The sequence below is a fragment of the Prinia subflava genome, chromosome 8, assembly GCF_021018805.1.
Source record: "Prinia subflava isolate CZ2003 ecotype Zambia chromosome 8, Cam_Psub_1.2, whole genome shotgun sequence".
Lineage (NCBI taxonomy): Eukaryota > Metazoa > Chordata > Aves > Passeriformes > Cisticolidae > Prinia > Prinia subflava.
Window position 1 is genome coordinate 11,711,755 of NC_086254.1, and position 21,410 is coordinate 11,733,164.

Consider the following 21,410-nt stretch of genomic DNA (forward strand, 5'->3'; position numbering starts at 1 on the left):
TCTCCCCCAGCTGGGGAGCCATGCAGGGCAGTTTCCTGCATTTCTTGGCTCTAGCCTGACCTAGCCCAGTGTTCCTGGTATCTGCCACCATTATCTCTGAATCCAGCCCTCTTGCCAATGTTTCAGAGACTGGTTGCCTTTCAAGTTGTTTCTCGGGATGTTTCTTGGCCTGTTTTATCACATGCGTACATTCAGCTGACAAAGTCCTAGGTCCTTTCCCTTGTTTAGACATGACTTAGCTTCTTGAACAAGGCCTTGCCTTTATTTGCAGGCTTTGTGCTGTACCTGTGAGAATGAGAAAAGCAATCTCATTCCAAGTGCAGCCATCCAAGAAAAGATTCCCTTGGGCATACATTTCTGAATGAAATAATATGAAATAATGTAAAATAATGTGAAATAATGTGATAATGGAAAGCTTTGAAATTTACTGTGTGCAGGAAGGAAACAACTATGCCAAATTATTCTTAAAACAAGATCCAAAATGGCATCAGATGTCCATGTCTACTGGAGTCAGCAGATTCATGTCAGCCATAATGTTAGGCTAGGGCAGCCTGGGGGCCATACTGTGCCAGCCCTGACTCCCCCACCTCACAGCAGCCTGGAAGCATCTGTAAATGCTCTTTTTCTCATGGCTCACCTGGAGCTGGATGCCTCATCTCCCACAGTTGCTCACTAACATTATGTGGGCACACACTGTGTGATGCACATCTCATCTGTGTATATGGGGAATAAAAGTATGGGGCAAAGAGCGTCAGGCCCTGCTGTGGTGCCCAGTGCTCCATCTGGAGATGGAACTCTTCATTAGACACTAAGTCCTATGAGGAGAAGTTGAGGGAGCTTTGGGGTGGTCAGCCTGGAGAAAAGGGGACTCGGGGTGATCTCCTCACTCTCTACAACTCCCTGAGAGTAGAGTTCAGCCAGGTGGGGGTTGGGCTCTGCTTCCAGGTAACAAGTGACAGGAACAGAGGAAATGGATTCAAGCCATGCCAGGAGAGGTATGGGTTGGACATCAAGAAGAATTTTTTTCATGGAAAGGGTTGTTAAACATTGGAATGGGTTGGCCAGGGAGGTGGTAGAATCACCATCCCTGTAGGTAATTAAGAAGTGACTGGATGCAGGCCTCTGTTCTGATTCACAAACTGGTGACCTGACACAGGCCAGTAAAATCCCAGCTAGCTCTGATTCCCGGCTGTGCCAAGGGCTGTTCCCAAATCTGCCGGCAGGTTCAGGTAACAGTGCAGATCAAGGCTGTTCTTCTACGGCAACAGGTGTTGCGGTGTCTAGACTTCAGAGCAAGGACTAGAGAAGACTTCTTTTCGTACTATTTCTCAGAGACCTTTATTCCCCAAGAGGGGGGATACAAAAAAGGGCAAAGAACAAAGCCCACGCCCGCTTTTAAACCTGAGGGGTGGGGGGTGTGGAACAAGCAGGTGATTGGTCCCAGGACAGATGCACAGGGGTTTTTCCATAACATAGGGCAGGGTCAGGGGAAAGATGGACAGCTGACCAAAGCTTCTAGGGACAGGGCAGGGTTAGGAGAGGTAGATAAAGAGACAAAGGGGGAGACATGCCTGGATGACACCTGGCCCACTGGGCGGGGGGAAACAGGGAAGAACCACTGAGATACAGAACTCAAAACAGCTTAACAAAAACCCACCACCACAGTGACCAGTCAGAGGTTGTACTTGATCTCAGAGGCCTTCCCCCATCTAATAGATTTGGTGGTTCCATGATCTGCTCTGTGGGGTTTCTCAGCAGAGAAGTGACAGACTTGCTGCAAGTTTTCTACAGCAGCTCTTCTGTAGTGGGACCTGTGATGTGCGAAGAGAGGAGGGGACGGATACACTAAATTCTTTAACACTGTCACACTACTCAGATCCTTCCCAGCACTGGACCAAACACTAAGAGAGAAGGTGGAGCAGTGCAGGGAGGAAGCTGAATGCTTTTTCAAGCCTTAGCAAGTTGATGACAAGAAAACAAATTCAGCAGCTGATCTGCCTCAATGACTCATTACTCTTATGCTCAGTTTCTCATCTAAAGGCAGCGCTCAGTAGTTTTCTCAAATCCAACAGCTCTCCTGCATCCTTGATGTATCTTTCACAAGAACCAGATCTGCCTCCTAACAAGCTTATCTCAGTCTTCAGAGACACAACAAAGCCCTGAGAATCAAATCCACCAGGCATTAACATACACTGGCTCCACTGGGCATTGTGCAGACTCTGGGAAGCATTCTGCTCCTTAGAGGAGAGGTGATTTCACAACAGGGACCTTCCCTAGCCTCCTAAAACCTCACAAAAAAGGAAAAAAAAAAAAAAAAAAGAAAAAAAATTATCTCCTCCTACCCTTGTAAGGCCAAAGCATCTCTCCAGTGTTGCCATCTTGAACTTGCCACTGTTCTGGCAGTACCAAGTAACCTGGCCTGCCCCCAGGTCTGCTGTATAGGTGTCCCAAGTTGTCCCTTGTCCAGGGCCAAACAGTCTTTAAACAACAAACTGAGCAGGAGACAAACCTGGCAGCTGCAGATCCTTACTGGCGTGGCTCAGTGTGACTCTGTGCCCTGTGCATGCAACATCTTCCCCTGGCAATGGCACCCACATGGGTCTCCCTCATCACACATTCACCTGTAAGGAGCAACCAGCCAGGTTTACCTTCTGGTGGTTAAAGAAGTAGAAAACAGACCAGATGATCAAACCTTTTAAAGTAATTTATAAAGAACATTTACATTCAGTAGTACAAAATGATATATATCCCTCCTGAGCACACCACCTGCAGAGGGGTGAGACCACACACTCAGATCACAGCATATAGAATATGTGCTTCCAAGTTCCAATTATCACACAATTACAGAATATTATGCTTTGGAAGGGACACAAAAGGATCGAGTCCAACTCTTAAGTGAATGGCCCATACAGGGATCAAACCCACAACCTTGGCATTATGAACACCATGCTCTCACCAGCTGAGCTAAGGTTGCAGAGACAGACTATCTTCAGCAAATCAAGATTTAAATGACAGTGCAGGATCCTCCTCCCACAGCATGTTATTGCTCTGGAATCATACATGCTGGAACCACTTTTTTCCCTTCTGAAATTATCCAATTCCAGATTAGAAATCCAATTATCCAAATGTATTTTGGATAATTGACTGAAACAGAAGATGAGCATACACAAGTTCAGATCAAAGCTTCTCAGTCGCATCTCAGGTGACCTGAGTGGAGTGATGATAATCCTCTTGTCTTTCTATGCTGTCACGTTCTTTATGACTTGTGCACCACCTCCTCAAATATGGCTTTTCCTTGGTCCATGTCCCATTCCCACTCAGTACTAGGTACATAAAGAGAAGTGTCTGCATGGCCTCAGCAGTCTAAGTCCCTGCACACATTACAGTGAATCTGTTAATACTTTGGTTTCACAGATTAGGTGACCTATAAACCAGAAATTCACATAACACTAATTAAAATGTTTTATGAGATCCCACAACCCAAAAATCTAAGACTACACATGATGCAAGATATGGCAGCTAAACAAATTGAATCAGCACTACATCATGACTTCGTGGACCACTGCTTTATACTTGCTATTCTTGATACACCTAGGCAAAGGTCCTAGAGTTAGAAGGCCACGCCAAAGCATTATTCCACAAGTTTCAGCAGATTTTCTCTGGACCCTTTTTCCTCTGAGAGCAGGGGAAATGTATCCCCTTCTTGCCACAAGCTGACTCTGTAAACATTTCCCACTGTACCAGTCACACTAAATGAAAACCTGAGCACTTTTACAGTGTAGTCTTCTAGACTACATAGTTCCTTGTCACCTCCCTTCTCCTGATTACTCCCTTCCAAGACAGGTTTAAAGGATTACCTAACAGTTGAGAAACAGCTGTCTGGATTTTCCAGCTTTTCCAATGTGATTTGGGTTGGTACTCCTCCAACCTGGGCTTTGGAATTCCCTCCTTAGGGACAACAAGTAGGGACTGGGATCCATACATTACAGAACTGGTCACTGGCACAAAGAGTACTTCCTTTGAGAAGAACATCTTATGCCCCGTTTTATCTTATGCCTTTCCAAAGCTTTCATGTCACTATGCTCAGTTGTAATTTTGTGTGTACAGGATATACTTTTTCTCAGAAGAGGTATCCCAGTGGTAAGATTTGTCACTTGTCAACCACAATAACTACTAGCAATAGGCCAGGGCCTCCAGAGGCTGATCCAGGCTAAACAGATTCCTATCAAAATTAGGTGGGTAAAACTTGACACTGCCAGAGTTTATCCACCTTTTTATTTTTACCATATTTTACAAGATTAACACATTTGACAAAAATTATGGTACAATCTTAATACGAGTCAAACCTCTTTGATCCCTTGCTATCTGTTTTGAGGCTACAACCTATAGTAAGCTTTTACTGAAGGAAGACAAACTTCCTTCAAATATCACTGACTATAAACACTTTGGTTTATGGGAAGCAGGAATTCAGCTACAATACTGCAATTGCACTCCAGTTTATCTACACAGTGAGCAAAACTGTTTCTACAGATGGTGGCCTGGGTTAGCTGGAGGCCAGACCAGCAGCACATGGACAGCAACTATCTTTCCTTGGCGTGGCCGTTGGCAAGGTGGGCTCTGTTGTCCAGGGGCTCAGACCCATTCCTCTGGCTGTAACCATTGCTTGTGACGTTGCTGAAATACATGATCCCATTTTTCTCCTTCTCTCTAATTTTATCTCTTTCTTCATCCTTGTCACTTTCTTCTGTGTCACTTCTCATGTCCTTTTCCATCTACAAAAACAGGTAAGTGAGAAGCCAGATAAACACAGCAGTTGCACAAGCAGCAGTGAAGGCTGAGCCACAGGCTGACCATGCACCTGCTGCCTCATCCACTCACCCTCAGCACAGTCCTGCTCTGTCCCCTCAGCTTTTACATTGCCCTTGGGAACAGATTCTCCCTGCCTCTTTGATTTCAGTCTCACTGGAATCTCATCTGTGATCCTGACACACATTAAGAATTACAGGCTGTGAAGCAGAACAAAACCACAAATGCCCAGGGCTGAGGACAACTGTGTAAGCCTGAGGAGATCCACACTGCTGTCCTTGTCATCAGCATGTGGGAGAGGGATGGGGGAGGCAGTTAATCAAGCTCTTTTACACTTTCCTAAAGGGATAAGGAGCTAACTTCTGCCTACATGGCCTGGGTGGCTGCAGGCTGACAACACTGCTTGGGACAGGCTGGAAACACATGCTTCCTAAAGGCTAAACACAAAGCCACTCCACTCTGACTACATTCAGTTTTATGGTCAGGCTTTTCCTCTTGCTATTTATTGACTGAGACACCTGTAATCTGCTTCAGTAAGTATTTAATTAGCTGCCTTAAAAGAAAGGCAAAAAAGAAATAATGGGATAAAATTACAGTTTAGAAAAAGCAGCTCAGCACTTCCTGGCTTCTCAGGCTGTCTCTACGTTGCTGTATAAGATGCCAGTACTGGGGACAAATTCAGTGTCACACTCCTTGTTGGAAAGAGGGAAAGTTGCAAACCCCTTCTGTGACCTGAGCTTTAGAAAGTGCCAGGGGCAAATCAGGTGCTGCCCAGAAATTTAGTCTCCTTTTATGGCTGTACATTCTTTTTGAGATTTCCCAGATCATATCAAGAACTCTATTTGGGTTTATCATGCTCTTTCCAGAGATCACTACAACCAGATGCAGAAAGGATTTAAAGTCTAACTTGCACTGAATTCAATCTGTGTCCAAGGACAGTATGGGTGGGAGATGCTATCTGCTGTGAACAGTCTGCACCTCAGATCGCTCTGGAACTAGCAGATCAGGAAATATGCAGGAGTCTGGATCTGCAGCATAAGGACAAATCATAGTCAATATTTCTAAATATATCCATTTATAGCCAGAAAATGTGGCTGAGGCCTTACATCTGGCAAGATTCCTAACGGAACTATAAAGCTGCTCCCTCTGCAAGGGAATGAAACTTGTACTTCAGGATCTAGGCTGACTTCTAATTACTTGGGATTAGGGAACATCATGTGAGAAGGTGGTAAAGATTATCCTGTAGACAGAGAGGAAAACTGTGGAGACCAGAAAGGCCGGCACGCAGAACATGAACTGATTGCAGCAAGAGTTTCATGGCTCTCAAAGAGAGAATGTCCTGTATTCTTGCTGATACTACTATGGGCTACTAACCACCATCATTGAAACAGATCTGTTTAGGACAATTCTTTTTTTTTACTGCTCAGTACAGAAAGTTCTCAAATACATTTTTGTATCAAATCTGGCAGATCAATTTTAGATAAAATAGGAAAAATTCTGGATATGCTTCAGGATTTTCCTCCCTGATAGTTCTTTTTTTTCTAATAAGATATTTATTACCTGGTCATTTTACACTATAGTAACTGCAGTGGTAATTCAGCCCACACAAAAACTAGGAAAAGAATAAAAGGCTGTCTTCAGCTGTGTATTCATTTCCGGTCCTGTTTCCTCATCTGCAAGTAATTTGCTCTGTGCTACCTTAATGGGAAGGCCAATAAAGAAAATGGGAACAATACAGATAAAGAGGAGCTTTTAATGCTTGCTCTTAGTTCCTGTAAGACAAAATTCCTTGGTTGGATACTAATAAAACAAATCATCTTGGGCTCTGAGGTCAGTTCCCATGAATCACTGACTGGTCACCTTTGGACTGTGTCCTTGTCATGTGGCCAGTCATGGCTTTGATTTTCAGAAGAATTTCATGCTAAGCAGCAGTTTGGTCCCACAGCAAATACTAGAGGCCAGAGAGAGTGAGATGTGGGATGTGGGATGCATTTAATTTCAGTTTATACAGCTGGGGCTCAGACATTCATGTCTAGTTGCTCTGTGCCCGTTGAGCAGCATTGCCAGGTGCAGTATGGAATGGATTATAATTTGGGCATGCCCATTGCCCTCCACTGCTGCAAGAAGAGCCCTGGTTTAGACAGAAATACTTACTATGGGAAATCTACAAAGCTGTAACACAATTGTCATTGAAAATCCTGTTCAATAAAGGAAACATTGCTGCACTGACCTCACCAATCATGACAATTTCCCCTTCCATGATTTCTTAGTCTTGTTACAAATGCAAACCACACTGCGCAGAGTGTTGGGATTTTTACTCAGATGTCACTGGCTTTGTTCACAGACATCTCTCCTCAAGTCCAATCCACATTTTTGTTGAATGTAAGCGTCAGAAGTGGACCCAATATTGTAATGACTTATAAATTTTTTTTGGTCAACTTCCCCTAATATTACTGAGTTTCCTTCCACCTCACTCTGGTAATATACATGTATAATTGTGGGAATCTAAAAAGCAGAAGACTCCAGAAGGTGCAACAAGGCTCCAGAAAGTAGACAAAAAGCTGAAGAAAGCCTGAGAATCTCAATACTTTCTTATGGGAAGCAAAGAAATTAGGAACTAAGCGAATACATTTATATTTATCATAAGGAACAAGAACAAGGACTGATTGCTGGTTCAGGATGTAAAAGGTCTTAGATATGTGCTTTGCAAAGATAGAAAAGGCTTCAATCTTAAATAATGAATTATTGTATATTGTTTCTTAGGTTTACAAAAGTCTTTCTGTTAATATTAAACCCATGTGGGTCTTTCTCTGATTTGCTAGAATAATATGACTCTAAACTTTTTTTTTGTAAACTATTGGTTGAGAAAATATCTAGAAAAAGGCTTCACATCAGCTGTGCCCATGTCTCTGATCTAGCTTTGCATGGATTTTGTTGTTTTCCTGTGTCTTTTGCTTATTGCTTGTATGATACAGACAGATAATAAATCCTAAGTCTGCAACTAGACAGAGTCCCATCCTGTTTGTGAAACCCTGACTGATCCAGCATATAATTACACTAGAACAGTAAGGAATCCATGCCAGGTGGACCCCAGTATTCCCAAGCAGTCTAGATGGACCCTCCCTCCCCATGTGGTGTGAAGGATAACACAAACTGACGCATACCGTGCCCTGGAGGATGAACTTGTAGACCATGCGAATAATTAGGCAGGACCAGAAGACATGGAGCAGCTGCAGAATTATCAGGAGAACATTCACAAAGTAGTATCCAAAGAAAGGCTGGAATATCTCCATGGAGTAATAGTAAGTGTTATAAAGCACCCTGCAAAACAGAGGGGATTGAAGTGGAGGGAAAGCATGTTGTTAATAGGGCCACAATTAAGCCCCAGAGATTTGTAGTCACAGAGGAAGTTTCAGATCAGCCACTTTCATCTTTACCTATCACATGTGAGCCAACTATCAGTTCCCCACCCGAAGTACACAGGCTGGAGCCACTGGCCCAGGGCTCCTCCTCTGCAGCACCTTTCAGGGCTTCAGGACTATTCTCTAAACCCCAAGGCACAGCACCCTTGTGTACTCTAAGACAGGTGCAACAGCCATGTGGCACTTCAGCATGTGCCAAGGAGAGGAACACATGCTCCACGACCAAAAAACAAAGCCTGCAGCACCCAGATAATCATCCTGTCTCTCAGAAGGCAGGTTTTCCACGACCCCTCACTGTAGCAGACTCACGTGTAGGGGTAAATGAGCAGGCGGCTGATCAGGAAAACAGCTGAGAAGATCATAAAGAGGCTGTCACATGTTTTTTTCCACTTCATGTAATTGAATATCTTAGTTGGCTGGAAGGAGAAAGAACAATGAAACAGTAGCCAAAACAGCATCTGCACACGTTCCAGGGGGTTAATGAGGTGGGTATGACACAACCCACATGCAGGTAACCACAGCTCTGCCCAGCTATCAGCTGGGCACCCTCGGCTGGGTCAGCAGAGCAGCACGAGGGGTCTGTGGAATACCCCATGGCTTGGCTTATGTTGTGTTAGATAGAAGGACATTCTGTGGCTGAAGAGCACCATTGCTGATCAGGCTCTGCCTGGCTCACCTCTAAGAAACAATCAGAAGCATCATGAATCACCATCACCAGTGTCCCGATGCGGATGTAATTGGCACAGTATGAAAAACTGATCAGGAAGATGGTTGCAGCATGATGGACTATCTGCTCCTTGAAATCCTGATGAGAAGGGGAACAGCAGAGAACAAAATACATAATACATCTCCTGCCCCAGTCCAAGTGTGGCTCCTGCAGGTAGCAATGGTATCTCTCTACCTAGTGACTAAGAAACCTCCCACTGCAGAGTCTTACCCATGTAATTCTTTTACCAAATGCACTCTAGAAATGTAGGCAACTAAGAGATCCAGGAATGAAGAGCTCATGGTGTAAACTGAGTATCTTACAAGAAAAAACATTCTTTCCCTCCACCAGCCATGGTCTGATGCTGCACCCTGTCTTTTGGGACACCAGCACCAGGAACACAAGCAGCTTTATTGGCAGACAACCACATCTTTTCCTGTCTCTATGATCAGTGCAGCTCAGAAAAGTTACAGAAGAACAATTTTTATGTTTGGACTTTAAGTCTGGATTAAGAACTCTGCAGTACTTTGCACCTTTCTATGTCACGGTTGGTGTTCTCCACTTCCCAGAGTAGAGAAAGCCAATGACTGGGAAAGAAAATTCCTGTGAATGAGCGAGGAAAGAGTCCCACAAAACCTTAACTAGCATTATACACATGCCCTTAGAGATCACTGTCCTAGGTATTCGGCTTGTGTCCTGTCTGTAGTGATTCTCCCCTGAGACTGCCACTCACCTTCCTCTTGACGTCAAAGGGCAAGGTGAAGACCAGTGACCAGTAGAAGGAGAGCTCCAGCATGTAGTACCAGAACAGGGAGGGCTGGAGAGGCTGTGAGAGGGGGAGAGACAGGGAAATACCCATCAGATACATCAGTGCAAGGGCTGCAAATGAAAACTCCTTTCAAGGCAAAAGACAACTGTAGTGGGTTGATGCTGACTGGATGCCAGGCAGCCACCAAAGACACTCTGTCACTTCCCTGCACAACTGGACAGAGGAGAGAAAATATAACAAAGGGTTCATGACTTGTAATAAGGACAGGGACAGATTGCCCATCAAATACAGTCACGGGCAAAAGATATGAATTAAGTGCATTGCTAACAAAATCAGAGCATGATCATGAGAAGTGAAATAAACTCTTAAAAACATCGTTCCCTCACCCTTCCCTCCTTTCCAGCTCTCATGCCCCAGTTATGCAAGAAGATGGGAATGGGGCTTATGGTCAGCTCATCACCCATGGCTTCTCCTGCTGCTCAGGGAGAGGAATAGTTCCCCTGCTGTGCTGTGGAGTCCCTCCCATGAGAGACAGTTCTTCAAGAAATTTTCCAGCATGAGTCCATCCCACAGGCAACAGCTCTCTGTGAACCGGCAAAACCAGTTCATCTCATGGAAATAAGTTCATCCCGTGGAAAACAGTGCTTCCCAGACTGCTGCAGCATGGCTCTTCCTTGGGGTGCAGTCCTTCAAGGACAGGCTACTCCAGCAGGGGAGCAGGACTCGTCTCTCCATGGCTCTCCCACAGGGTTACAGCCTCCTCACAGGCATCCACGTGCTCTGGTGTGGGCTCCTCCCCCATGGCCAGCGGGTGAATCTCCGCATCCCCCATGGATCCCCATGGGCTGTGCATGGATCTCTGCATTCCCATGGATCCCCATGGGCTGTGGGTGGATCTCTGCATCCCTTGTGAATCCCATGGGCAGTGGGTGGCTCTCTGCATCCCACATGGATCCCCATGGGCTGTGGGTGGATCTCTGCATCCCTTGTGAATCCCATGGGCAGTGGGTGGCTCTCTGCATCCCACATGGATCCCCATGGGCTGTGGGTGGATCTCTGCATCCCTTGTGAATCCCATGGGCAGTGGGTGGCTCTCTGCATCCCACATGGATCCACATGGGCTGTGGGTGGATTTATGCATTCCCTGTGGATCCCCATGTGTTGTTCATGGATCTCTGCATCCCCTGTGGGTCCCCATGGGCTGCGGGTGGATCTCTGCATCCCCCATGGATCCCCATGTGTTGTTCATGGATCTCTGCATCCCCTGTGGGTCCCCATGGGCTGTGGGTGGATCTCTGCATCCCCCATGGATCCCCATGGGCTGCAGGGGCACAGCTGCTTCACCATGGTCTTCACCACGGGCTGCAGAGGAATTTCAGCTCTGATGCCTGGAGCACCTCCTGCCCCTCCTCCTTCTCTGATCTTGATGTCTGCAGAGTTGTTCCTGTTCCATGTTCCCAGCCTGCCCTTCTCCGGCTGCAAATACAACTGCGCAATAACTTCTTGGGTTTTTTTCTTTTTTTAAAAATCTGTTATTACAGAGGTGTTACCACTATTTCTAATTGGCCCAGCCTAGGCCAGCAGCACATTCAACCTTGGAGCTGCCAGGGATTGGCTCTGCTGGACATGGAGGAAGATTCTCGCAACTTCTTACAGAAGTCACCTCTGTAGCCCCCTGCTACCAAAACCAGGCCATGAAAACCCAATACAAAAACAAAGCTGGTTCCTGCAGCTACAGGGGAAAATACACGAACAGAACAACACACTCACTTACTAAATGTCATCTGTGCCAAGATGAAATCAAACAGGGGAAATTCCACTCTACCACACCATGACAAACATTTAGGAAACCACCACGAAGATCCTGACTATTTTTAGGATTTCTTCAGCACTATTCAGATTCCTAAGCAGACAGTAGAGAGTTTTAAAAGCTACATAAGCCAATTCATTACCGTGGAAAAGGAGTAGCTGAATAAATCATTCCCTTTTTAGGCTTGAAGATGCTTCAGATTCCTTGCACTCTGTCACAGATTTTCTGGTTTAATCAAACTAATGGGGGGAAAATCCAACCCCGGCAGGAAATGTAATTCACATGCTTTTGGGTAAATTATCTGGGCCTTTAAGGCTGGGAAACTGAAAGCTTAGACCCACTCAGCAAGATCTTGTTGCTTAACAAGCAATTTTTGCTGTTGTAGCACTCCTTAAACCTGAATCTATTTGATGAATAATTACCATGACTAAAGAGACTTTGCAACCATTTCCAAAGGAACACGAAGTATTGTGCTCCCAAATACCAACTGGTTATTTATGTCCTTCATAAATTTTAGTTTGTTTTCCTTTGTAGCATCAGTGATTGGCCACAAGAGGAAGCACAGCTGGATGCCCTGCGGCTTCCAGGGAGAATATGAACATCTCCCTAGCTGGTATGTGCTGGTCACAATCCAGGTTATCCAAACAGGAGCTCTGGATTAGAAGCTATTTTTTTCCCCCCAAAGGTCAGGCTATTTGGGAGAACTGGTGTTTCTTTTGTCATTGTCTGTAGCACAGGGTATGGTCTGTTAGATTAAAATTATAAATACATTTGTTGTTCCTGCTAATATACAGGTTTGTCCTTGATTTGCTCTTTGCCACTGGGACATGACCAGCCCTGGTTTTGGTCTTTTCTGGTTGTTACAAATACTGGAAAATGGGTATGTTTTGGATTTACATGAAGTTTTGGTAATGTGGTGTGTGCAGGGGTGGCTTTCTGTGAGATGTCAGAAGCTGCCCCCTGTCCAGCAGAGCCAGTTCCAGGCACCTCCAAGATGGATCTGCCACTGGCTGCATGTGCGATTGTGGCAGCGCCTTGAGAACAATGTGTTTAAGAATGGAAAAAACTGCTGGGCAAGAGTGGTGTGGAGAGAGGAGTGACAATATGAGATACAATTCTGTAGACCCTCAGACCAGTGCAGGAGGAGGAGGAGGAGCTCCTGGTGCTGAAGCAGAGATTCCCCAGCAGCCCACAGAGATACACTGTGCCCTTGCAGTCCATGGAGATCTGCAGGGAGCAGAAATCCATCTGCAGTCCCTGGAGGACCCTGACTACAGCAGGGGGATGTGGCCTAAGGAAGCTCTGAGCCTGTGGAGATCCTGTACTACGGCTGGCTCCTGGCAGCACCTGTGGCCCTGTGGTGGACCCACAGTGGAGCAATTTGTTCCTAATGGACTGCATCCTGTGGAAAAGTCCCACAGTGGAGGGGTTCATGGAGAGCTGTCTGCCACTGGAGAACCCTGCTGCTGGAGCAGGAGGAAGGAGCAGCAGAGAAAAAATGTGATGAACTGACCACAACCTCCATTCCACATCCTGCTGCACCACTGCAGGGGAGGAGGTAGAAAATGTGAGAGTGAAGTTAAGCCCAGGAAGAAGGGAGGTGTGTGGAAAGGTGTTTTTAAGATTTGGGTTTATTTCTTATTAAACTACTCTTATTTGATTAACAATAAATTAAAATAATTTTTCTCCAAGTCAAGCCTGTTTTGCCTGTGATGGTAACTAGGAAGTGCTCTCTCCCTGTCCTTATCTCAACCCATGAGCCTTTTGCTATATTTTCTCCCCCTTTCCATTTGAGCAGGGGAGAGAAAAATGGGCTTGGTGGGCACACTGTGGCCAGCCAGGGTCAGTCCATCACAGTGTGTCATTATGGAGGCTCCTATTGTGTTTGACAAGTACTGCAAGTGTACAGAGCAGGAGACAGACGGACCCAAGTGATCCTTTCAGTCTTACATTCCTATTCAAGCCCCACTTGTTTGTATGGTTTAATTTTTACACAGAACTACAAATTTGTCCCTAAAATCTTTGTCTTTGAGCAATATTGGATTGTTCAGAGACTTGTCTTGAAAGGCATTGCCTCCCTCTTCAGTCATTTGTCCTGTTAGATTTCCTGTGGCTCACACTGTAAGAATTGGGCATGACTTTTCCCTTTATGGGTTTGTAACCTCCACATACAGTCAAGCAGTCTTGCTCTAGCTTTGACTGTCAGACAAAAAACCCTGGAACATAAGTCTCCATTTTCTCTTGGTAGTGACAAGGGAGACTTGTCATGGAGACAGCCAATTCATCTTTTCTTGTGTTTAGATGATACCAGGTACAAAGATGTTCTCTCCAGATGAGGGTCTGGCTTTGAATTCTTAGGTCTTCTGTGTCTGAATTGAATTCAGTGTCCTCTTTTTGTCACTAATATAATCTGTTTTTCAAAAAATACAGAAACACAATACAAGATTTATAACAGCAATTTTCATTCTTGTGTGACTCACCTGTTGTGGATATCCCGTCCAGCATTCTCTATGGTCCCAAAGCCAAGGCTTCTGCAACCAAAAAAGCAACGTGTGTGACATCAGAGGAATCTTATTAATTGTCTAATTCCTTGAGCTTGTTACTACTATAGACTTCATTGTGTTTTATTACAGGCAGAGCTGGTCCCACTGTCTAGAATCTCATTACCAAGAGATTTCCAAGACAAGGACTTGCATCTGCTTGTGACACTTCCAAATTGTGGCTATTTGCCTGAAATCTCACACACTATTTAGCTATCCTGAATAAAGTAGCTCAGAGAAGACCTCTCCCAACTTTTTGCAAGCTTTTCTACAAGCTTGAGGTGGTGATGATATTTTGAGCATTCAAAACTAATCTCACAAGTATTTCATTAGGAATATCTGTGATTTAGACAATAACATTTAAATGTGGATAGAAGACTGTAAACTGGTGTATCAAATATGTCATTTCTTTTCTGCAGTGAAACTTATACTGCAGTTTGTTAAGTAATAAACCTCTGAAAAGCTCCTACTCTGTTTAATAGAAAATTTTTAGTTTAGAACTTGACAGTTTTGATTTTTTCATAGAAACATGGCAAATAAAGTTCCCAAGAGTCCTCCCTGCATGGAGCATGCTCTGCCCAGAGCTGTGCCCAGACTGGATCAGAGCTCACAGAACACAGCAATGCCTCACATCTATGAGGGCAGTTTTCTCTAAGTTCTACAGGCTCCAGGTATTTCTTCTCACTGAGCACTGCTGGTGTGTGGGTGTTAGAGGGGGGAGAAGGAGGCAGTGGTTTTAGGTGCAGTGGTAATTTGGAAAATGCACAGTCCCTGCTGACTGGGAGTGAAGTTGGGAGTAGAATTTACAGCAAATACATGTGCAGAACCAGGAGAGATATGTGATAGAGAACCAGAAAGGACAAAGCAAAAATTATGAAACTACGGCATACTCTTTACCTAAGCTAGGAAGGATCTCCAGATCCCTGAATTTCATCATTCCTCTATTCTCAGCAAATACAGCTGATTTCTGGTGGCCCACTGGAGAATAATTTTCCTTTGTTACAGGCTGTTTTCACTGACTCACGAGCAGAGGTTTCTGTCTCTACTCTGTTTTTAGTCCAAAGCTACTAATATAGAATTTAAACATTTGCTTTTTTCCTAAAGAAAAAAGGGAGTTTCACAAAAACAAATGCATGTTAAAAAGTCACACAGGTCACAAAGTAAACATGTGAAAGTCAGGAAATCTCACATGTATATATGCCCTGCCATGGTAGTTCTTTGTCCTTCTTTTTAAAGTAGTAATTTTAGTACAATTTAAGTAACAGAGTAACAGATTTGCTTACAGGATCTAAAGATGCTGTCTGCAGAATGGATGTCTTCCTTTTCTTTGAAAATTGTAAGATGTGTGTTGAATAAAGACACTGATCACAAAAAGTGAAAATGGTATTTCATCCATATAATGGAGAGATAACATGCTGAAGAATATGATTTTGTCCCTTTTTGCCACAGGGCTCTTGCACTACTGCTAAGCAGGTTATCCAGAACAAATTTCAATAGCTGGTCTCAAGGAACAGCCTTCTGTTTCGTTGCACAGATCCACAGAACACTGCAGCTGGAATTCAGATATCTTCACTCCTCCGTTAGCTCATCCTATAATCCTCATACTTTTGAGTACCTTAAAACCTGACCTGAAAGTCTGTGTATCCCTCACTTGTTACAATGAGGGGTTACAAGGAGAGTTTGTGCCTGCTGCCTTGGGATGTGCACATTTTCCATCATTTAACTAATCAGACTGTACCAGAAGACTTTTGCAAAGCTCACCTAGGGAACCAGACACAGCAAAAGATTCAGGGGAACCTTTAAAAGAGGCAGCAGATGACCAGTGCCCCTAGTCCCAGCTCAGTGATCACAGCTCAGGGCTTAGAGCACACCCAAGGTTCCTGTTACCACTTCTGCCTGGTGAGGCAGTTCAAACTGCATCAAGAGAATTCACTATTTATCAAATTGGAGAAAAGGCTGAGGCATGAGCCTGAACCAATCACACCCTGGGTAAGGAAAAGAAAATTAGCAGATAAAATTTTTAAATTTTAGTCCATGCTCCAAAGGAAGACCAATTTCTTTACCTTAGAGAGGTATTGGATACAACACACAAACAGGCCCTACAGTTTCCAGCTTAGGTAAGTGTTCTATCTCCTACCCTGCAGAAATTTACACAATCCCAACTGCCTTCTGCTTTGCCAGAAGAAGAGGAAACATCTTGGTTCTGGAGTCCTTAAAATAAACATGGTCCAGTATGTCTGTGGTCTCCTAAGTGTGCTATGCAGGGGATACACACCAACCTGTATGGAAAACCTCTAGAAGATCTGAAAAGGTGTGCCTGACAATAACCTCTGCCATTCTTGCAGGCATTGGCTGGGTAGAACAGCAGATAACTGTGTATGTTCTACTGTGTGTGTACTCACATTGTACAGGACAGCAAGTCCGGTGAAGAAAGAAGTGATGTAAAATGTAAATCTCCAGCTACAAAGAAACAAAAGAAAGGGCATTAGAATCCCATTATTTAACCCCCGAGCTGCAAGTCTGTGTATCCTCACACTAATTCAAAGAATAACATTATTAAGGCAAAGACACGTTAGTATGTTCAAGGTTTGACCAAAACAGGAGCAGCTCTTTGCATGTTACCAGCACATTTCCCAGACTTGGCAAAGAGCAATTCCTTTGCTGTAGAGATGGCAGAAGACATAAGAATCTTGCTGACTAAAATCCTACAGAGAATCCCAAAGCTTCCCAGCAGTAGCAGATGCACTTATAAAAGTGAAACAATGCCAATCTCTCTCCTAGGCCTTTGGAGATCCAGCCTGCTAAATTTGTTATCATGTACAGTAACTAATTACAGTCATGTTTGGCCAGGGAGGAGCCAGTACTGGTTTACCAACATTAAACCCACACAGAAGTACGTACAAACTGTTTGCACAGTCCAGTGGACAGAGGCAGGTCACCTGAATATTCACACGTAGTAAGGAATGAGGGAAATTTCATCCCAACAGACTAAACAAGTTATTAATAAAAGAACCACAGGAAATATTCAAAGGAGTAAAATTGTCTAAACCAGACCTTTAATTTCCAAAAATCTCCATAACAATTCAGACATAACTGCATTTTGAGAGACTCCACCTGTCAGTGAAACCCCCAGGAATTCCAAGGCAAAAATGAAGTATACAAAGCTGCTATGTCACATCAGAGAGACATTCTGTCTACAGACTGCACATGGTGACAGAGGGCAGGTGGAAGGACACCATCCTCAAGGGCTGAGGCAGAAAAGGATTTACTGTTTCCCATTTACTGTTACTATTTACTACAAGTCATCAGAGTGCAGGGAGAGCTGACATTTCATCCAGATGGAGGCAGAATAAACATTGTTGTTTTACAACTCCTTATTTATTGTTTCTGTAAATATTTGTAACTGTATGGAATATTATAAAAAATACACATCCTTTTCTTCTTTTTAAATTAGGGGTTTTAGGCAGAGCTTTTGAATTACAGGTGGAGTGTTAAATGGAGCACATGCTGATGAGCTCAAAGTTGATGCCTATCCTACAGATGCTAGATCTTTTAGATAGATGAATAGTACTCCAGGTATTTAATGATTTTCTTTTTCTACATGGCTTTCCTGGGAGAACCCAATTCCTTCACAAATAGCAGAGCAGCCTCTTGTAAATAAAGGCATTCCAACCAAGCTATGGAGAATCCTCCTTTTCTGTGGAAAGCTGAGCCAGGAGTGACATTCAGATCTGTCTGACCTGAGATTTATTTTGTGCCTCCACATAACAAGGAGGATTTCCACACAGCTGTTTCTAAGGCAGTTTTTGTTCTTTGCTCACAAGCTTCCATCCCCGTGGAAGAGTGCTAGTTTGTGACTTTCAGGAAGCAGAAGTCAAATTACAGAAGAATCCAATCCAGCCTGTAGCTTTTGAAAGCAACAGCATGCAATATATATAGCTACAGAAAAGGTGCAGCAGAAGGAATCTCCTTGCAGAGAGGCAAAGGGAAACTATGGGAAAGGCAACAGAAAGGATGCCTTTTTAGTAGGTACTGAAGCAGCGGCGAAGCAATAAGATGTAAACAGCAGAGAGTTTTTCAGGTACAAATGTGTGTCAAAGCAGGGATGCCAGATTGACAAAGTCAGGCAAAGTCAGAAACAAGGGCAAAGTAAGGAATAAGGGTACAGCAGTAAAAGGAGGCCTGGGATTGCAAATACGATGGGAAAAGCAAGAAATGTTTCTGTAACAGAGGAGCAGCAGAGAGTTACAGCAGAGCCAAGTGGGTCACAGAAGACCCAAGATGCTCTCTGCATAGGGATAGAAGGCAGGCAGGGAGCTGGGATCTCCCTGCATAGAGACAGAGGGCAGGGGGAAGCAGTGAGCTGTCTGTGGAGCTCAGCTCCAGTGAAAACCTGAGTTCATGGTTTGTGCTCCTGCTCACCAGGCCTCACTGAACTTCTTTGACAGGCTGGGCCGGTCCATGTTCCTCCGACGCCGGAACCACTTCTCCACCTTTCTCACTGGCAGGTCACATTGCTTGGCTAAACTGAGCAGCTCACCCTGGAAAACAGGTGAGGCAGCAGGTTCAGATCCAGATTCAAAGGTCAGACAGGGCCATATCTCATCTGACCCCCCCCAGAGCCCAGCTGGATCCCCTGGCCAGCCCAAGTCTATTCAGGCTAAGGCATCTTTCTGAAAGCTGTCCATTCCTAGTGTAAAGATCTTGGATAGTAGAAAACCTTTCCATTCCCCTCTAATCAATTTGTTATAAATGCTAACATTGAAACTTATCATTTTTTATGTGAACTTCACCAGTTTCAAACTGGTCTTGTCTTCTCACGTGAGTTTGTTGTCAAATCACTTCTTCACCCTGTCTTCAGGGACCAAATCCGTCAAATCTGTTACTCCAATAAAGATCACTACAGCTTAAATGATATTTTATAGTTCCTCACTGAATCTTGTCACGCCTCTCAGTATTCTGATGCAGTATCATTATGGATGTCATAAGCAGAGGCAACATCATTTTCCTAGTGGATATTCTTCTGCTGTGGTAAACGTAAACCTGTTAGTAATTCTTCAATATATAACTCACAGAAATCCTGCAATTATCTCCCTTCTTGTCCTGAGGCTGCTAAGAGTTTGGCATGTGACATGAAAAGAGTTTGTCATGTTTTATATTCCTACTTAGAAGTGTCATCATGGATACCCTTATTTTTAAGTAAAGCAATAGTTCTTCGTGGAATGCATTTACCTGAATTGGTATCACGTGAGAGTGGCCTACATATTTTGAACATGCTGTACAAAAATAAGTTCATTTCCAATTTTCAGGTATGCTGTTTTTTGAGTTCTGTGCTGCTGGTAGAGACAAATGGAGATGGTAATTGACATCCTCCAACTGCTCCATCATGTGGAATTCCTCCTAAGAAGCAGCTGCCAAGAACTGCAAAATCTCCTCTTGTACTGGACAAGTAAAAGCTGCCTCTAACAGTGGATTGAGAGCTCATGGGAGAGGAAAGAAGCCAGCAGACTGGGTGAGGTGTACTCAGTGAGGGGAAGAGCCAAGCAGCAGTTCCTGCTCCACCTCATACTGCTGTCTGAGGATCCTGGTGAGGATCTGTTCCAGTATCCCAGATCTGCTGGGAGCAAAGCACCACTTCATTGCAACGGGGCTGCAGGAAAAGCTGCGGGAAAAACCTGGTGGCAAAGCCAGGTCTTGAGTCTAGATCTCTGCCACAGAAGCAGTTACACTGAGAAATGTTTGGATATTGGGTACAGAAAGGTAAGTGGAAGGTCAGGGCCTACGTACAAGTGTCCCTTAGAACACTCCTTCCCACTGCTGCAGAGATGGGCTGGGTGTACCACCCAGATCAACAATTACATTTTAATTTTAGCCTCTTTTCCTTTATATCTAACCTGGTACTGCATGTCCGGGGGCTCCTCATGCCCCACTGCAGCACAAACCACACTGTAACAGCCTTGGTGAAGCAATGTGTTTGGAGCAGGATTGCTCCTTGGGACTGGAACCCATGGTGAGCCCTCTGCTCACCCATCCTTGATAAGAGTTCACAGCTATTGCTTCTATGCCAAGAGAAAGCCTAGAAAAACAAGCTGAAAGAAAATCAGATTCCTTTCCCTACCACAGAGTTCAGACCCAGGGACTCCACTGACCAGATTAAATTCTAATATCACCTGACAATTCAAAATCCTGCCAGTGGATTTTCCCATCAACAGCAGCCATTGTAACTCTACATCATCTTGTCAATTTCTTGAAAAATCACACTTGTTATCCCTCAGGGGAAAACTACCCACCAGTTGTGTTTGCAGGTTTCTGAAGCCCCTCACAATCTGTCGCATGGTGACCAAGACTCTGGCTTCTTGCAAGGCCAATCTCAAACTCATGGATTGCACAACAACAGAATGACCCAGTCTAGGACTAGGAGATCAAGCAAGACACATTGGCTGAGCTGCAGGGACTAGCAATGTGGGAGCCCAGGGCAGCTGATGTGATTAATGTTTTACAGGATTTGCCAGTATATGAAAAGAAGCCATCACACAATGGCTGGGGTTGGAAGGGACCATGGAGGTCACCTCATCCAGTGGACCCTGCTCAAATAGAGCCACCTAGAGCTAGGTGTCAAGGACCATGTCCAGAGAGCTTGGAGTTTTCCCAAGGGTATGAATTCCACAACCTCCCTGGGCACCCTCACAATAACAAAGTGCCACTGATGTTCAGGCAGAGCCCCCTGTGTTGCAATTTGCGCTGTGCATAAGGTAAGCAGGGAGCAGGAGCTCTCATTATTTCTTTTGGGAGCACAGTTTCCTCCCAGGTGTTCAAAAGCAAAATCAAGAGCTGATGGCATTGCAGGAGCACCCTCCTGGCCAGCTGCTCTCAAGTAACCAGTGCTACAGTGTTTGCTTTGTTGGGCTTCAAGATGTGATGGCACTGCTAAACTTCAGGATTCCAAACGGGATTTTCTTTGGCTAAAGACACAAAATCTACAGGAAAGCAAAGGAAGAAGGGACTCACCTCTTCAGGGTTCTTGCGGTGTGTACTGTAGAATGTTTCCAGCATGGGGTTGGGCTGAGCTTTTGGTCTCTGCTTGTCTCTCACACCCAGTTTGGTACTGAGGGGCAGGGCTATGGCTCTGCAAAAGAAAACACAAAGGGTCAGCCAAAAACAGAACAGTGATTTCTGATTTTGCAGCACTGCTGAAGCATGATGCAGTACATAACAGCTGCCTCCCACATGTGAATCTAAACATGAGTATCAGGTTGAGCAGTAAAATCAAACACTTACAGTAGAAACTGTTGGACTTGTACTCTACTGCTCTGATCTCTGTGCTTTGATATTGAAAATTACATGAGGTTGGCAAATG

At 44.5% G+C, this 21,410-nt stretch overlaps 1 protein-coding gene across 3 annotated transcripts in view; it reads right to left on the minus strand.

The window, feature by feature from the left end:
- Nucleotides 1–2,688: 2,688 nt before the first annotated feature.
- The window catches only part of CERS4 (ceramide synthase 4), a 43,401-nt gene continuing 24,679 nt past the window's right edge, over nucleotides 2,689–21,410 (minus strand). For all 3 annotated transcript variants that reach the window (XM_063403038.1, XM_063403039.1, XM_063403040.1), the window contains exons 3-11: nucleotides 21,062–21,179; nucleotides 18,476–18,594; nucleotides 16,456–16,513; nucleotides 13,994–14,044; nucleotides 9,668–9,760; nucleotides 8,905–9,033; nucleotides 8,538–8,644; nucleotides 7,971–8,127; nucleotides 2,689–4,772 (exon numbers count right to left, since the gene is read on the minus strand). In XM_063403038.1, the coding sequence (XP_063259108.1) occupies nucleotides 4,581–4,772; nucleotides 7,971–8,127; nucleotides 8,538–8,644; nucleotides 8,905–9,033; nucleotides 9,668–9,760; nucleotides 13,994–14,044; nucleotides 16,456–16,513; nucleotides 18,476–18,594; nucleotides 21,062–21,179 (1,024 nt within the window). In that variant the 3' untranslated portion in view covers nucleotides 2,689–4,580. The remainder of the gene's footprint in view (nucleotides 4,773–7,970; nucleotides 8,128–8,537; nucleotides 8,645–8,904; nucleotides 9,034–9,667; nucleotides 9,761–13,993; nucleotides 14,045–16,455; nucleotides 16,514–18,475; nucleotides 18,595–21,061; nucleotides 21,180–21,410) is intronic.